Source organism: Perognathus longimembris, chromosome 15 (assembly GCF_023159225.1).
Source record: "Perognathus longimembris pacificus isolate PPM17 chromosome 15, ASM2315922v1, whole genome shotgun sequence".
In the NCBI taxonomy this organism is placed as follows: domain Eukaryota; kingdom Metazoa; phylum Chordata; class Mammalia; order Rodentia; family Heteromyidae; genus Perognathus; species Perognathus longimembris.
Genome location: NC_063175.1, coordinates 18801875 through 18815695, shown reverse-complemented (window position 1 = coordinate 18815695; position 13821 = coordinate 18801875). Strand labels below are relative to the sequence as shown.

The window sequence follows — 13821 nt, the reverse complement described above, 5'->3', positions numbered from 1 at the left end:
AGAGAGACTTCACAAGAGAAAAGATAAAAATGGCAAAGAAACATATGAGGAAATGCTCAACATCCCTGCTAGTAAAGGAAATGCAAATAAAAACAACACTGAGATACCACCTCACCCCAGTTAGAATGGCCTATACTCTGAACTCAGGAAACAACAAATGCTGGAGGGGCTGTGGGGAAAGAGGAACCCTTCTCCATTGTTGGTGGGAGTGCAAATTAGTACAACCACTTTGGAGAACAGTATGGAGGTTTCTCAAAAAGCTCAATATAGACCTACCCTATGACCCAGCCATACCACTCCTAGGCATCTATCCTAAACAGCAAAATCCAAGATATCAAAAAGGCATTTGTACTTCCATGTTTATCGCGGCACAATTCACAATAGCCAAAATATGGAAACAACCCAGATGCCCCTCCACAGACGAATGGATCCAAAAAATATGGTACTTATACACAATGGAATACTACATAGCGATTAGGAATGGTGAAATACTGTTATTCGCAGGGAAATGGACAGAACTCGAACAAATAATGTTGAGTGAGACAAGCCTAGAACACAGAAAACAAAGGGGCATGATCTCCCTGATATATGACTGTTAAGAAAGGAAGACGGAGAGACAGTAGAGACCAAGTCTGTGAATACTGTATATGTTCTTGATACATTGTATATTGCATATATGTCAACCTGACCTAGACAAGGGATAGAAAAACAGGTCGTAAGATATAAGAAATGTACACACTGCCCTACTATGTAACTGCACCCTCTTTGCACAACACCTTATAAAAAAATTTATGTCCAATTAAAAAAAAAAAAGAAATTCCTTTAACTAGTATAAAACCAAAAGTTGGTATACAAAGATATAACCAAAGGACAGGGTAGGGAAGGGGGGAGTGGAAGATGACAGAGAACAATGGAAGGGGTGACACTAGGGGTGACAAGGATCAAGACACATTGTACTCATACCCTAACTTATGGAACTGTAACCTCTTTATACAACTAGTTAACTTTTTTTAAAGATATACACACAGGATGATATTCCAGTCCTATTTTAGAGGCCAGAATAAAAGAGTAATGATGTAATGGGGAATGGCTAATCATTCTTATCTATTAAACATTATGTTCTTACTAAAAAAAAGTAAGAAAGATTTTTATATGCTTACACAGAAAAATTTCAAAGTCAAAAAAATAGGAAAAAAGCTGAAGAACAGTATGTATGGTATATATTTTGAAGGGAAAAAGAGTTTGCATATATATTTCTCTACAAGTAGGTAAGTTCAAGGCATAGATATAGTTGGAACTTTATTTTACCATATAAGGGAATACATATTCAACTATATATAAAGCAAACAGAAAATATGTAGGGTAGAGAAAAGTATGAAAGAATGCTATATATTCAGCCTTCTGCATTCATGGATTTAACCAATCATGAATTGTAAATAATAGGAAAAATAAATTACATCAGTATTGGATATGTACACTTTTCCTACTGATTACCTCAATAATACAGCATACAGTTATTTACATAATATTGCAGTGTATTAGGTATTACAATCACCTAGAGATACTTTAGAGTCTATATGAGCATATGTTTAGGTTTGGCAAATATTTGTTTTGTTTTGGGGTTGTTGTTTTTTTTTGGACTCAGGGCCTGAGCACTGTCCCAGGCTTCTTCTCTTTTGCTCTAGGCTAGCACTATCTCTTGAGCCACAGCGCCACTTCTGGCTTTTTCTATTGATGTGGTGCTGAGGACTCGAACCCAGGGCTTCATGCATGCTAGGTAAGCACTCTTCCTCTAAGCCACATTCCCAGCCCCAGGTTTGGCAAATATTGTACCAATTTATAGAAGAAGACTTGAGCATCCTTAGATTTGGGTAATCTTGAGAGGTTCTTGAAACCAATCACCTAAAGATATCAAGGTGAAACTATAATACCTCAATTGTGTTAAAAAAAAAAAAAAAGTGCTACAAAGAAACTGGAAAAACAAGTGTAGCTGACTCTGGAAAGCAGAAAATTACAGGCTGTTTTGTCTTCACTTCTAAAAATTTTAAGTGGGCAGAAACACTTATTATAGACATACATTTTTCAAATAACCAGTTAAAATCATTAAAAGAAAATAAAAATGAAAAAATATTTTAAAAGAATACTTGCCAATTACAATAGCTAATATCACAAATTTCATTTCTAAACTGGGTTTATTTTTATAATTAATTTTCCCACAAGAAAAGTATTGAAGATGGCACTCAATACTACACTATAAATGAGAGCATGATGAAGGGGAAAAAGTCGTTCAACCTTACTATCTGTCATTCACAAGTTTTGTACTGGGCACACTTCTTAATTTCTTTGAGCCTCAGTTACCTTTTGTCTATCAGATCAAATAAGTCAAAGGATGGTAACAACACGTTTTATTCAGAAAATACGTACATGAATACATGACTCTTCAAAACAATGAGGACACAAGGATCACATATATACCTACCCTGTAAACTAGCAATCTGGTGCAAAAGACAATCACAACATGCCCCATCTTGCTTTAACAAATGAAAGCACATGTGCACTGAAATCACACTGGCCAGCCATCAAGGGTAGTTGCTGCCTAGGAACATTTCAATGCATAAGCCAATCAGAGGGCTAAAGCTGTTTAGTACAGATCCAGACGTATATTAAGGTAGCATTAAACCTGCAAAAAGTACATGTGTCAGAAAGATGTTGGGGCTGGGAATATGGCTTAGCAGTAGAGTGCTTGCCTTACATACCTGAAGCCCTGAGTTCGATTTCTCAGCACCACAGAAAAAGCCTTAAGTGGTACTGTGGCTCAAAGGGTAGAGTGTTAGCCTTGAGCCCCAGGACAGACGACGGAAGGATGATGTTACTTCTTTAGACATACTTTTCTCCCAAACTAAGAGTGTCATTCTAGATAGATATATAGGGAAAGGAGAAAACTAGAACCTGGGCATATCAAGTAAGCAATCTCTTAGAATCCTGCTATTATTCAATGTGCCCATGAGCCAGCAACATGTGTATCACCTAGGAGCTTATTAGAAACACTCTCACTTGCCCACATATTCCTGCCATCTCATCACTCCAATGGCTAAAGCAGTAAGATTCCTAGTAAAACAGCCTGAGCTACATAGTAAGACACAGTCTCAACACACACACACACACACACACACACACACACACACACACGGGTGTGTGCACACACAAGTTGCTGAGTCAGAATTTACATCTTAAAAGGTCCCCAGAGTTGGGTATGGATGGTGTATACTTGTGATCCCAGTACTTGGAAAGCTGAGGCAGGAGGATGTCAATCCAGCTACTTAGAAAGATTATGGCCAATCTAGTCTACATAGCTAATATCTCCTCAAATTTTATAAGTATCTAAATGATACACTCAAATTACCTACTGACCTCAGAATTCACAAAATTACAAACTTCACAGTAATCCATATATTTTCAATCTTCTGACCATATGTGTCTATATACAAGTTATATCATTCAAATATACATTAAATGTTCCTCTCCTTAAAGCTTGATTATCCTAGAACATAAATTCAAACATCATATCTCCTGAGATTAAAAAAATAATAAAATTTATATACCAACACATTTCAACTATACAAACAAATATATACATTTGGCCCAGATAAAATTTTCAACATGTAGGGCTGGGAATATGGCTTAGCAGTAGAGTGCTTGCCTAGCATGCATGAAGCCATGGGTTCTATTCCTCAGCACCACATACACAGAAAAAGCTGGAAGTGGCATGATGGCTCAAGTGGTAGAGTGATACCCTTGAGCAAAAAAGGAAGCCAGGGGGCTGGGGATATAGCCTAGTGGCAAGAGTGCCTGCCTCGGATACATGAGGCCCTAGGTTCGATTCCCCAGCACCACATATACAGAAAACGGCCAGAAGCGGCGCTGTGGCTCAAGTGGCAGAGTGCTAGCCTTGAGCGGGAAGAAGCCAGGGACGGTGCTCGGGCCCTGAGTCCAAGGCCCAGGACTGGCCAAAAAAAAAAAAAAAAAAAGGAAGCCAGGCCCTGTGCCTGTGCTCAGGCCCTGAGTTCAAGCACTAGGACTGGCAAAAAAAAATTAAAAAAAAAAAAAACAAGTCCAACATATAGTAAGATAGCAGAAAGATTCAAATGACATAATCACTTAACTTTCTGAAAAGTTTCAAAAATTGTATGTTGATCCCCAGACACAGCACAAGGAACTTTCTGTTCAGATATGGGTGTACAAAGAAAACAAAGAATGAATAAGACAACGGTAGTTCTTCTGGTAAACACAGGAACATCAAGTTTTTTTCATTAATTATAAAATATGTCATTAAAATATAAGCATCTAATAAGTATCTAATGTACCCACTATCCAGTTTAAGAACAAAAGCATTACCAACATAATTAAAGTTCCTGTTACACTTCCACCAATTATATTCTGCTCCCTTCAGTCAAAATATCCATTCTCTTAAATTTGATTTACCACTACATTTTTTGAATCCTTTACTATACATATACAAAACCCTAAAACAATGAGCCTTAGTCATTTTGCCTCTCACCCAACCCAGGAGACATTTGGCAATGTCTGGAGACAATGTGGATTATTATAAGGATGATGGGTGCTGCAGCATTTAAGAGAAAGAGGACAGAGGTGCTGTTCTATAAAGCACAAGATACAGTTACAACAAAGAATTACCTACCCAGTTCAAAAACATCAATAGTGCTAAGACTTTAAAAACCCTACTCTAAAACCAAGTGCACTCTAACCCTGCCCACACCTGTAATCCTAGCTATTAAAGAGGCTGAAATCCAGAGGACCAAAATTTGGAGCTAACTCAGGAAAGACAAGTCCTGAGATTCCATCTCCAAAATAAACAGGAAGAAGGGTAGAAACCTATTCTGAAAGATAAATAATATCATTCTGCACTTTAACATACATTTTATTTTCACTGTTGGCAATCAAACCCAGGGCTTTGAACCTACCAACAAATTGGTTTTCCTCTACAACTTTTTTTGCTTAACATTAATTTTCTCTCCTGTACTACCCATACAAGCACACCCACTTCATCTATTCATTCACCTGTTTATACACATTAAGTTTTTTAAATTTTTGCTTTTACATTGTGTTATTTGTGTGATCTTTCTAATACAAACCTCTTTGTGTTCAATGAGAAATTCTCCCCAGGGCAATAACATTCAGTTTTGAGTGTTGAACCCTAAGTAAATATACAAGACCCTTTGGGCTTCATGTGATCCTGGCATAATATTATTATTCCCTCTTTCACGTAGGCATTGCATTGATAGTGCAAAAACAGTAGTAGGTAAAATTGCTGGTAACTTCGATGAGTTTTAAAATACTCTCATTAATGAGACAAATGGATATTGTATACCTCCTAATATGATGCACTAGAAAGGCAAACCAACATTTCTATGTTATTGTTACCCAAATACATAATCTGAATTTGAGGCAATATCAGACAAACTCAATTTCAGGGATAGTCTACAGGATTATTAGTCAATATCTAGGTCATGAAAAACAAAATCAAGGGTCTGGTCCTAACTAGAGTAGCTACTAAACGCAATGTGTGATCTTGCAATAGAAAAAGAACATTAGTGGGGCAACTGGCAAAATTCAATAAGGCATATTGATAAGTTAGTAACTGTCTTAGTGCTAATTTTCTGGTTTCAACAATTTAAGTAAGCTAGTAACATCTGAAGAAGATGAGTAAAGAGCAAAGATGAGTAAGAACAAGTTTTGCAATTACTTGCATATTTATTTATTACCAGTCATGGGGCTTGGATTCAGGGCCTGAGCACTGTCCCTGGCCTCTTTTTGCTCAAGGCTAGCACTCTGCCACTTGAGTCACAGCGCCACTTCTAGCTTTTTGATGTGTATGTGGTGCTGAGGAATCAAACCCAGGACTTCATGCATGCAAGGCAAACACTCTACCACTAAGCCAGATTCCCAGCCCTGCAATTATTTGTAAACATGAAATTAACATAATGAATTTTTTTACATGTTCCATATAGTATTACAGCCCTGAGGGTAAAACCAGGAGCTGAAGTTGATGTTATTATTAAGTTTGAAAATAAAAAAGTTAAAAATTAAACCACACAAAATAAAACACACATTTTACATGGTCTACCTATCCTGTATGCAGATGTTCTTTTAAAATATCTGCTATGGCTAGAATGCAGCACAATGGCAGAGCATGCTCAAGGCTCTAAATTCAATCCCCAGCACCAAAACAAAATAGGGGCTGGGGATATGGCCTAGTGGCAAGAGTGCTTGCCTCCTATACATGAGGCCCTGGGTTCAATTCCCCAGCACCACATATACAGAAAACGGCCAGAAGTGGCGCTGTGGCTCAAGTGGCAGAGTGCTAGCCTTGAGCAAAAAGAAGCCAGGGACAGTGCTCAGGCCCTGAATCCAAGCCGCAGGAGTGGCCAAAAATAAATAAAATAAATAAAAAATAAAATAAAATAAAATATCTGCTATGGCTAGAATGCAGCACAATGGCAGAGCATGCTCAAGGCTCTAAATTCAATCCCCAGCACCAAAACAAAATAAAACATCAGATGAGCTGCTTCACACAAATTAAATATGTTCAATTATCTTAGGAATTAAACTAAAATTCTAAAAATTACTTCTGAACAGTGAATACATTTATACTAAAATAAATTGCTAATGTGATAGATACACTCCACACAACGAAACAAAGACAAATCACCATAGAAGAGAAATAAATTCCGATGTTCTATTAAGCAGGATGACTATTACTATAGTAATTCACTGTATATTTTTAAAGCCAGAAAATATTTTGTATATTTTTATAAATAATGTTTGTTTTTTTAATCACTGTAATTCAGCATCAATCTCTTCCCCAGAAAGACATTTTAATTTCCTCCTTTAACCTATAATTACTGATCCCAAGAATTCCTCCAAATTATTGAGCTGTGGTAAGACTTCAGCCTGTACTAGCATGACAACAAAACGTAAACGTATGCAGAAATAGGCATGTGCATCATACACTGTTGCTGCGAGTATAAACTGGTAAAATGTCTTCAGAGAGCAATTACTCAACATCTACCAAAATGTTAAAAATGTGCATGTTTGCTGCAGCAATTCCACTTCTACAGAAATATTCAGCACATACACACAAGGTTTTATTTACTAGATCATTTTAAATAAGACCTGAAACATAAATGCTTATCAATAAAGTACTGGTCAAACCAACTTCTGCACCTAGTCACTGGAATATTATATAGTCATCAGACAGTAAGATAAACCTACACCATTGTGGTAACGCACACAATCACCAATATGAATTAGTAAGTGAAAGAAGCAAAAAGGGAAGAAGAGTAGTATAATTGATCTCTACTTGCACTTAAAGAGGAAAACTGAATTTTCTGTATCTTCACAATCTGGGGTTGCAATGCTCAAGTGTAGCAAAAGAATACATGAGAACTTGGTAACAATGGCTGCCCAACCTTGTACTTTTATTTGGATCATGCCCACACATCTTTTTCAGAGTATAAAAAGCCAGGTAGGAAACACAATTTTATAGGTTACCTGTTCAAAAACTAAGTTGGCTCATGTTGACTTTTTTCTTATTGATGTTAGCAATAACTATAAGCCACTTAAGATTTGTTGGGCTTTATCAAACTCAACCAAATGTCATAGAAGCAGCTCATATACAATTTCTAAAAAACAGCCAACTTTAAATACAAACTTTTTTTTACTGAATATTCATGTGAAAATCAACAGGTTAAAAATGTGAAAAAAATGAGGTTAAAATAAACCACATATTTTGTGAGTGCAATCCTTAAGTGTATCATTAAAAAAAAAGAAGTAGTAGTAGTCCAGGCGCCAGAGGCTCAAGCAAGCCATACCAGCTACTCAAGAGGATCATGGTTCGAAGCCAGCAGGAGCTGGAAGGTCCATGAGATTCTTATCTCTAATAAACTACTCAAAAAAGCCAGAAGTGGCGCTGTGGCTCAAGTGGTAAAGGTAAAGCACTTGGCCTTAAGCAAAAGAAGCTCAGGGACAGCAAGCGCCCGGGCCCAAAGTTCAAAACACAGGACAGGCAAAAGAAAAGAGAGGGAGGAAAGAAAAGAGAGGAAGGAAAGAAAGAAAAGGAAGGAAGGAAGGAAGGAAGGAAGGAAGGAAGGAAGGAAGGAAGGAAGGAAGGAAGGAAGGAAGGAAGGAAGGAAGGAAGGAAGGAAGGAAGGAAGGAAGGAAGGAAGGAAGGAAAGAAAAATCTAGTGTCAGTGGCCCATGCCTCATAATTCTAGTCAGGACATAAAGATCTGAGGATCCTGGTTCTACCGATCAGCCTGGGCAGAAAAGTTCTGCAGACTTCAACTCCCAAAAATAACTGGCATTATGCATATCTATCTACACATAATATTATATATAATCATAATAACAATAGAGGAGGGGGAAAACACTGAGAGTAAACAACAAACATATCCACTTAAATGCAGTATATCAAGTCCCTGAATGAATGGGTAACATTCTAACATCACTTGACTCAGATGAGATGCTAATCAGGAAAAAAAAAAATCTTAAGGTGTCTCCACTGCCCATCCTCCACTTACAAAAGTATCTTTCCCTTCACTGATACACAGACAAAGTTAAACAATGCAGGTGAATAAAGGATTTCAAAGGGCACCAAATGGGCCTCTGAATTCTAAGCAGCAAGGGAAAAAAAAACTACCTCAATAAATCTAAGCATCAAGGGCCCTTTGACAGCTAAGCACCATATGGCAAGGCAAGCCTCCCTTCAGTTATTCCTTGGCGGTTGATTAATTCCAATTGCTTATTTGACAGGCCTCCTCAGACCCCGTCCCCAAGAGAGGAGGAGGAAGAGGAGGACTGGGTTGACTCCCGAGGGCTTTGTTTCCGTCCTGCAGCAGTCTTGAAAGCATCCTGGTGACGGAGCTGCCACCATTTCTCGTGAGAATATGGGACTCTTTTCTGCAAGTTTTTCTCCTCCGGTTCTGAATCTAAGATCTCTGGTGGCCCTTACCCTCCGGGTTCAGGTCTGCCTGGAGCTGCCGGAGACACAGGCGCGGGCGTCTCCCTGGCCAGGCCCCAGGCCCGACCCCCGGCCCCGTTCCCCCTCGCGCGCAGGCCCGGCCGGGTGGGAGCACTCACCGGTGGGCGCGCTGTCCAGGATGCGCAGGTCATAAGCCCCGGAACAGCGGTAGTTGGCGGCGGTGCCGTTGTCCCACACCACCACCACCTCCTCGGGACTCTCGAAGCTCCGCACGGTGCCTACATGGCCCTCGCCACCGTCCTGCTTCCCCCACTTCCAGTCGGGGCCGCGCACCACGCGGGCCCCGACCCCTTCCACCATCACGCGGTTGTTGCGGGAGTTACTCATTGAGGCCCGGGCGGTGGGCTCCGCCGCTGCCGCCGCCGCCGCCGCTGCTGCCGGAGGGCCCGAGAGGGAGTTGGGCCCGGGCCGGAGTCTTGGCGCCGGCGGGGGCGGCAGCGAGCCCCGGGGGACGTGGGAGTAACTCACGGGGGCGGCGGCGCGGGCTCCACGGAGCCCCCCGCCGCGGCCCGGCCGTCGCCGCCGCGCCTCCTGCTTCGACGGGAAGCCGGCCCGCAGCGGCTCCGAGGCGGAGGCGGCGGTGAGCGGGCAGAGTGGAGGGGTCCGGGAACGGAGACTGTCCCGCTTCCTCCGGGCTCCCCGGCCGGGCTACAGCGAGGGCCGCCAGGAAACCCCGCTCTCCCCCGGCGGGGAGCGCGGGGAACGCTGAGGGCCGGGGGAGGCTCGTCCCGGGGGCCTGGCGAGGGCCGCGGCGGGCCCGCCGAACGGCCGGCCTTCACACGCCCCCGGTCCCTCGCCCCGGGGTAGGAGGCCGAGTGCAGACGCCTCCTCCCCGGCGGGCAGCGCAGGTACCTCCCGGCGTCCGGCGAGCGCCCGGGCCCAGAGGCCCCCTTCTCTCGGGCCCCGCGCACGCCTCCGCGCTCCGCCCCGCCACAGAGCCCCCGCCGGACGAGAGCGACTCCACATCCGGGTACGGCCGCACCCCAAGGCCGGAGCAGCCCCTTCTCGGAGTGACTTCTAGGGAGGGATCGCCAGCAATTCTAGGGTAGGAGCGTTCGGAAGAGGCGCGCCATCGGGGAAAGAAAGAAGAAAATCGATCCCTAAGCGTCTTTCCAGGGCCCTGAGGGAATGCGCATGCGCAAGGTAGTATAAGTGGAAAGCCCCAACCTCCGTCTGGAGCGTTTCAGGGGTGGATTCCCCAGAGTTGGCTCTCGGTGGTGCGGAGCTTCCCATTGGCTGTGAGGGAAGAAATGGGGCCATCCTGGAGGCGGGGCCAGAGAAAGTAAGGACCAACCGCTGCAGAGGCTGCAGCTGTTTTTTTTGTTGTTGTTGTTTTTAGGTGTTCCTAGGTGTGCTTGTATGGATTTAGGATTTCATATTCAGTCTTCCTTTTAATGGTATGGGTAGAACAGGTTACAGCACAGATTAAGAGCTACCAGTATTCTCTGCAAATTAAAAATTGCAAACCAGAGGGGATGATTGGTGATACTTTTTTTTTTTTTTTTTTTTGGTACTGGGGATCAGAACCCAGGACATTGCACTTGCTAGGCAGCGCTTTGCCACTGAGCTACATTCGCAGCCCGGTGATATGGCTTTTAGATGAATGGTCTGAATGCGAACTACGGTGGAGGCCTTTGGAAGGTGTCTATCCCTTGCTTTAGAAAGTCAAGGTAGTAAAGTAGACTCCAAACTTTACTTGTTCAATAACTTCTCCTTTCCATGACGTCAATCAGCCCCTAATAGCCAAATACGTCTTAAAAGGAAAAGTAAGAGGACCCAAAGATGTTTCTGATAGTTATTACTCAAATGGCCATAGAAGAATGATGTGTGTGTGAGAGGGGCTGTGGGGAAACACGGGGGCCAGGACAATGTCCCTGACCTCAATGCCAATTTCGCCACAGCTCTATTTCCAGTTTTTATGGTGGTTAATTGAAGAGAAATGTCTCATGGACTTTCCTTCCCCAGGCTGTCTGTGAACCAAGATCTTCAGATCTCAGACTGCTGAGTAGCTAGGATTACAGATGTGAGCCACTCCCACACTGCAGAAATAACTTTTTAAAACCATTATTTCCACAGCCCAACAAGGGTTTACTGTAGATACTGTCACTTTTCCAGCCCAGGGAAGAGACAAACTACACTAGAGTGAATAATCAAGTAGGAAAAAAAAGAAAAGAAAAGAAAACAAGGGGCTGGGAATATGGCCTAGTGGTAGATCGCTTGCCTCATATACATCAAGCCCTGGGTTTGATTCCTCAGCACCACATATATAGAAAAGGCCAGAAGTGGGCTGTGGCTCAAGTGGTAGAGAGCTAGCCTTGAACTAAAAGAACAGGGACAGTGCTCAGACCCTGAGTTCAAGCCCCAGGACTTGGAAAAAAAATGAGTGTAAAGTGGACCAAGTGAATTATCATGTAGTGAGATAAATGAAGTATTCTTAATTTTTTATGAAGATAACACGAAAATACCAATTATGGAGTCCCAAATGCCAACTCAAGCTAATTTTAAATACTAGAGTTTAATGCCCCACCTCTCAGGATAATGCAGCCAATCTCATTTGTATTTAAAAAGACTTTCACCTGAAAATCTTAAATGTTTATTGCCAAACCTACTCAACTGTATTTAATCAATTAAGGGCAGTTAAATATTTCTTCTCTACTATTTCTCTGTTTTCAAAATCCTTTCTGGTTTCCTTCTTATCCCAATAAGTTCATCTTATGAATTACTCAGGTGATTTTTTTTTAATTTTAGAACTGAAAAGGGCCCCTGTTTAATGTTGAGTGAGACAAGCCTAGAACACAGAGAACAAAGGAACATGGTCTCCCTGATATGTAGTTGTTTGGGGGGGGATGTGGAGAACAGTAGAGATCATGTCTGTAAAATGTCAAGCTTCTTTTCAAATGGTATTTCCACATGTTTTGGTCAGTGACTTTAAAGTATGTCTCTAAAACCAAACATTACTAAATAAACATAAAAAGTCTAGTATAGACCTATCAGAGGATCACAGTAGCTCAACATAGGATTTTATAAGATGAGGCTAAGATCTTCGAACTAACCAGCAAAGAGCCAGCCTGGAAGCTTGGCTCAAGACAACTAGCTAGATGCTAAAAGCAGCAGCGAGCAGAAGTGCTCAGGGACAGTGTCCTGGCCTTGAGTTCAAATCCCGTAATTGCCACCTGGGACAAGCTATCTAAGCAATGAACACCTAGACATTCAGGATGAGATCAGTCCTGACAACAAGGAACCATGGAGAGGAGTAAAAGGAGATAAAGTCTCATTTTTTTTTTCTTTTGGCCAGTCCTGGGCCTTGGACTCATAGCCTGAGCACAGTCACTGGCTTCCTTTTGCTCAAGGCTAGCACTCTGCCACTTGAGCCACAGTGCCACTTCTGGCCATTTTCTATATATGTGGTGCTGAGGAATTGAACCCAGGACCTCATGCATACAAGACAAGCTCTCTTGCCACTAGGCCATATCCCCAGCCCTAAAGTCTCATCTTAAATTGAGTCAATTTAAACTTGCCCCAACTGTACTACCTTCCTACCTGTGCCCTCCAATGGCATTAACCCTCGAGGTTTACTGGCTAACCATGTTTGGCAAAGGGATGTTACCCACATTCCCTCTTTTGGACGGCTCCGCTTTGTCCATGTTACCATAGACACCTACTCTAATTTTATTATGGCTACTCCTCTTATCGGGGAAGCTAGCAAACATTGTATCTCCCATGCCTTATGCTGCTTTGCTACTATGGGACTTCCTAAACATATTAAAACTGATAATGGTCCGGGACATGTTGGATGAGCTTTGCAAACTTTTGTAAATCTTACCAGATTGTTCACACTACAGGAATTCCCTATAATCCTCAAGGTCAAGGGAGTGTTGAAAGGGCTAACTATTTGTTAAAACACCAAATTTCTAAATTAAAAGGGGGGAATTATACCCCCTCTCTCCTGTTAATATTCTTTCTCATGCTTTATTCGTACCAAATTTTTTAAATTTGGACTGTAATGGCCTTTCTGAAGCACAGCGGTTCTGGGAAAAGAGAGAGCAAAGAGCTTTTGCCCAAGTTAAGTGAAAAGATCCTTTAACAGGCATTTGGACGGGCCCGATCCAATATTGACGTGGGGTCAAGGACATGTCTGTTTTTTCACAGGATGGAAATGATGCCCGCTGGCTACCTGAGCGTTCCATTTGGATTGTGGAAGCTCATCAGAATGGTACAAGCGCTGACCCACTGGGCTTATGTGCCAGATCCACCAATTGTACAGCCTGTGACGGGAAAAAGCTGAGGTGTTCGTTCATGTCAACAGATCAGCATATGGTACAGCTCCAGATCCTTTTGTCCAACACATTAAAATGGGAGATTTTGCAGCTTCTGGCATTGGAACTCCTTTATGTTTTACAACTGACTCCAACAGTCATATTCCAGGCTTCACTGTAATGCAATCCATGAATCATCGAATTTGGATTCCTGATAACAGTCAAGTATATAATATACAAATGACTTCATTGCCTACTGGGTTCCCTGTACATGCTAATTCTACATCGTCCTTCATGATTATCTCGCTGTATCAACTCTTATCAAACTGTAGAATCCACGGGAGAACTGCACCCCATAAAGTATAGACATGAATATCCTTTTATAACCAATATTTCAGGGACTAATTCTCAACTGATGGACTGGTCTGGAGCCAATCTCACCAACAAGTACAACCCAGGTCTGTGGTGGATGAATGGACACCCTCAACGTCATGTCTGGATGTC

At 42.1% G+C, this 13821-nt stretch overlaps 1 protein-coding gene across 1 annotated transcript in view; it reads right to left on the bottom strand.

The window, feature by feature from the left end:
• Mib1 (MIB E3 ubiquitin protein ligase 1) overlaps positions 1-10179 on the bottom strand; it is a 161421-nt gene extending 151242 nt beyond the window's left edge. The window contains exon 1 of the mRNA XM_048363653.1: positions 9160-10179. Within this exon, the coding sequence (XP_048219610.1) occupies positions 9160-9388 (229 nt within the window). The 5' untranslated portion in view covers positions 9389-10179. The remainder of the gene's footprint in view (positions 1-9159) is intronic.
• Positions 10180-13821: the final 3642 nt, after the last annotated feature.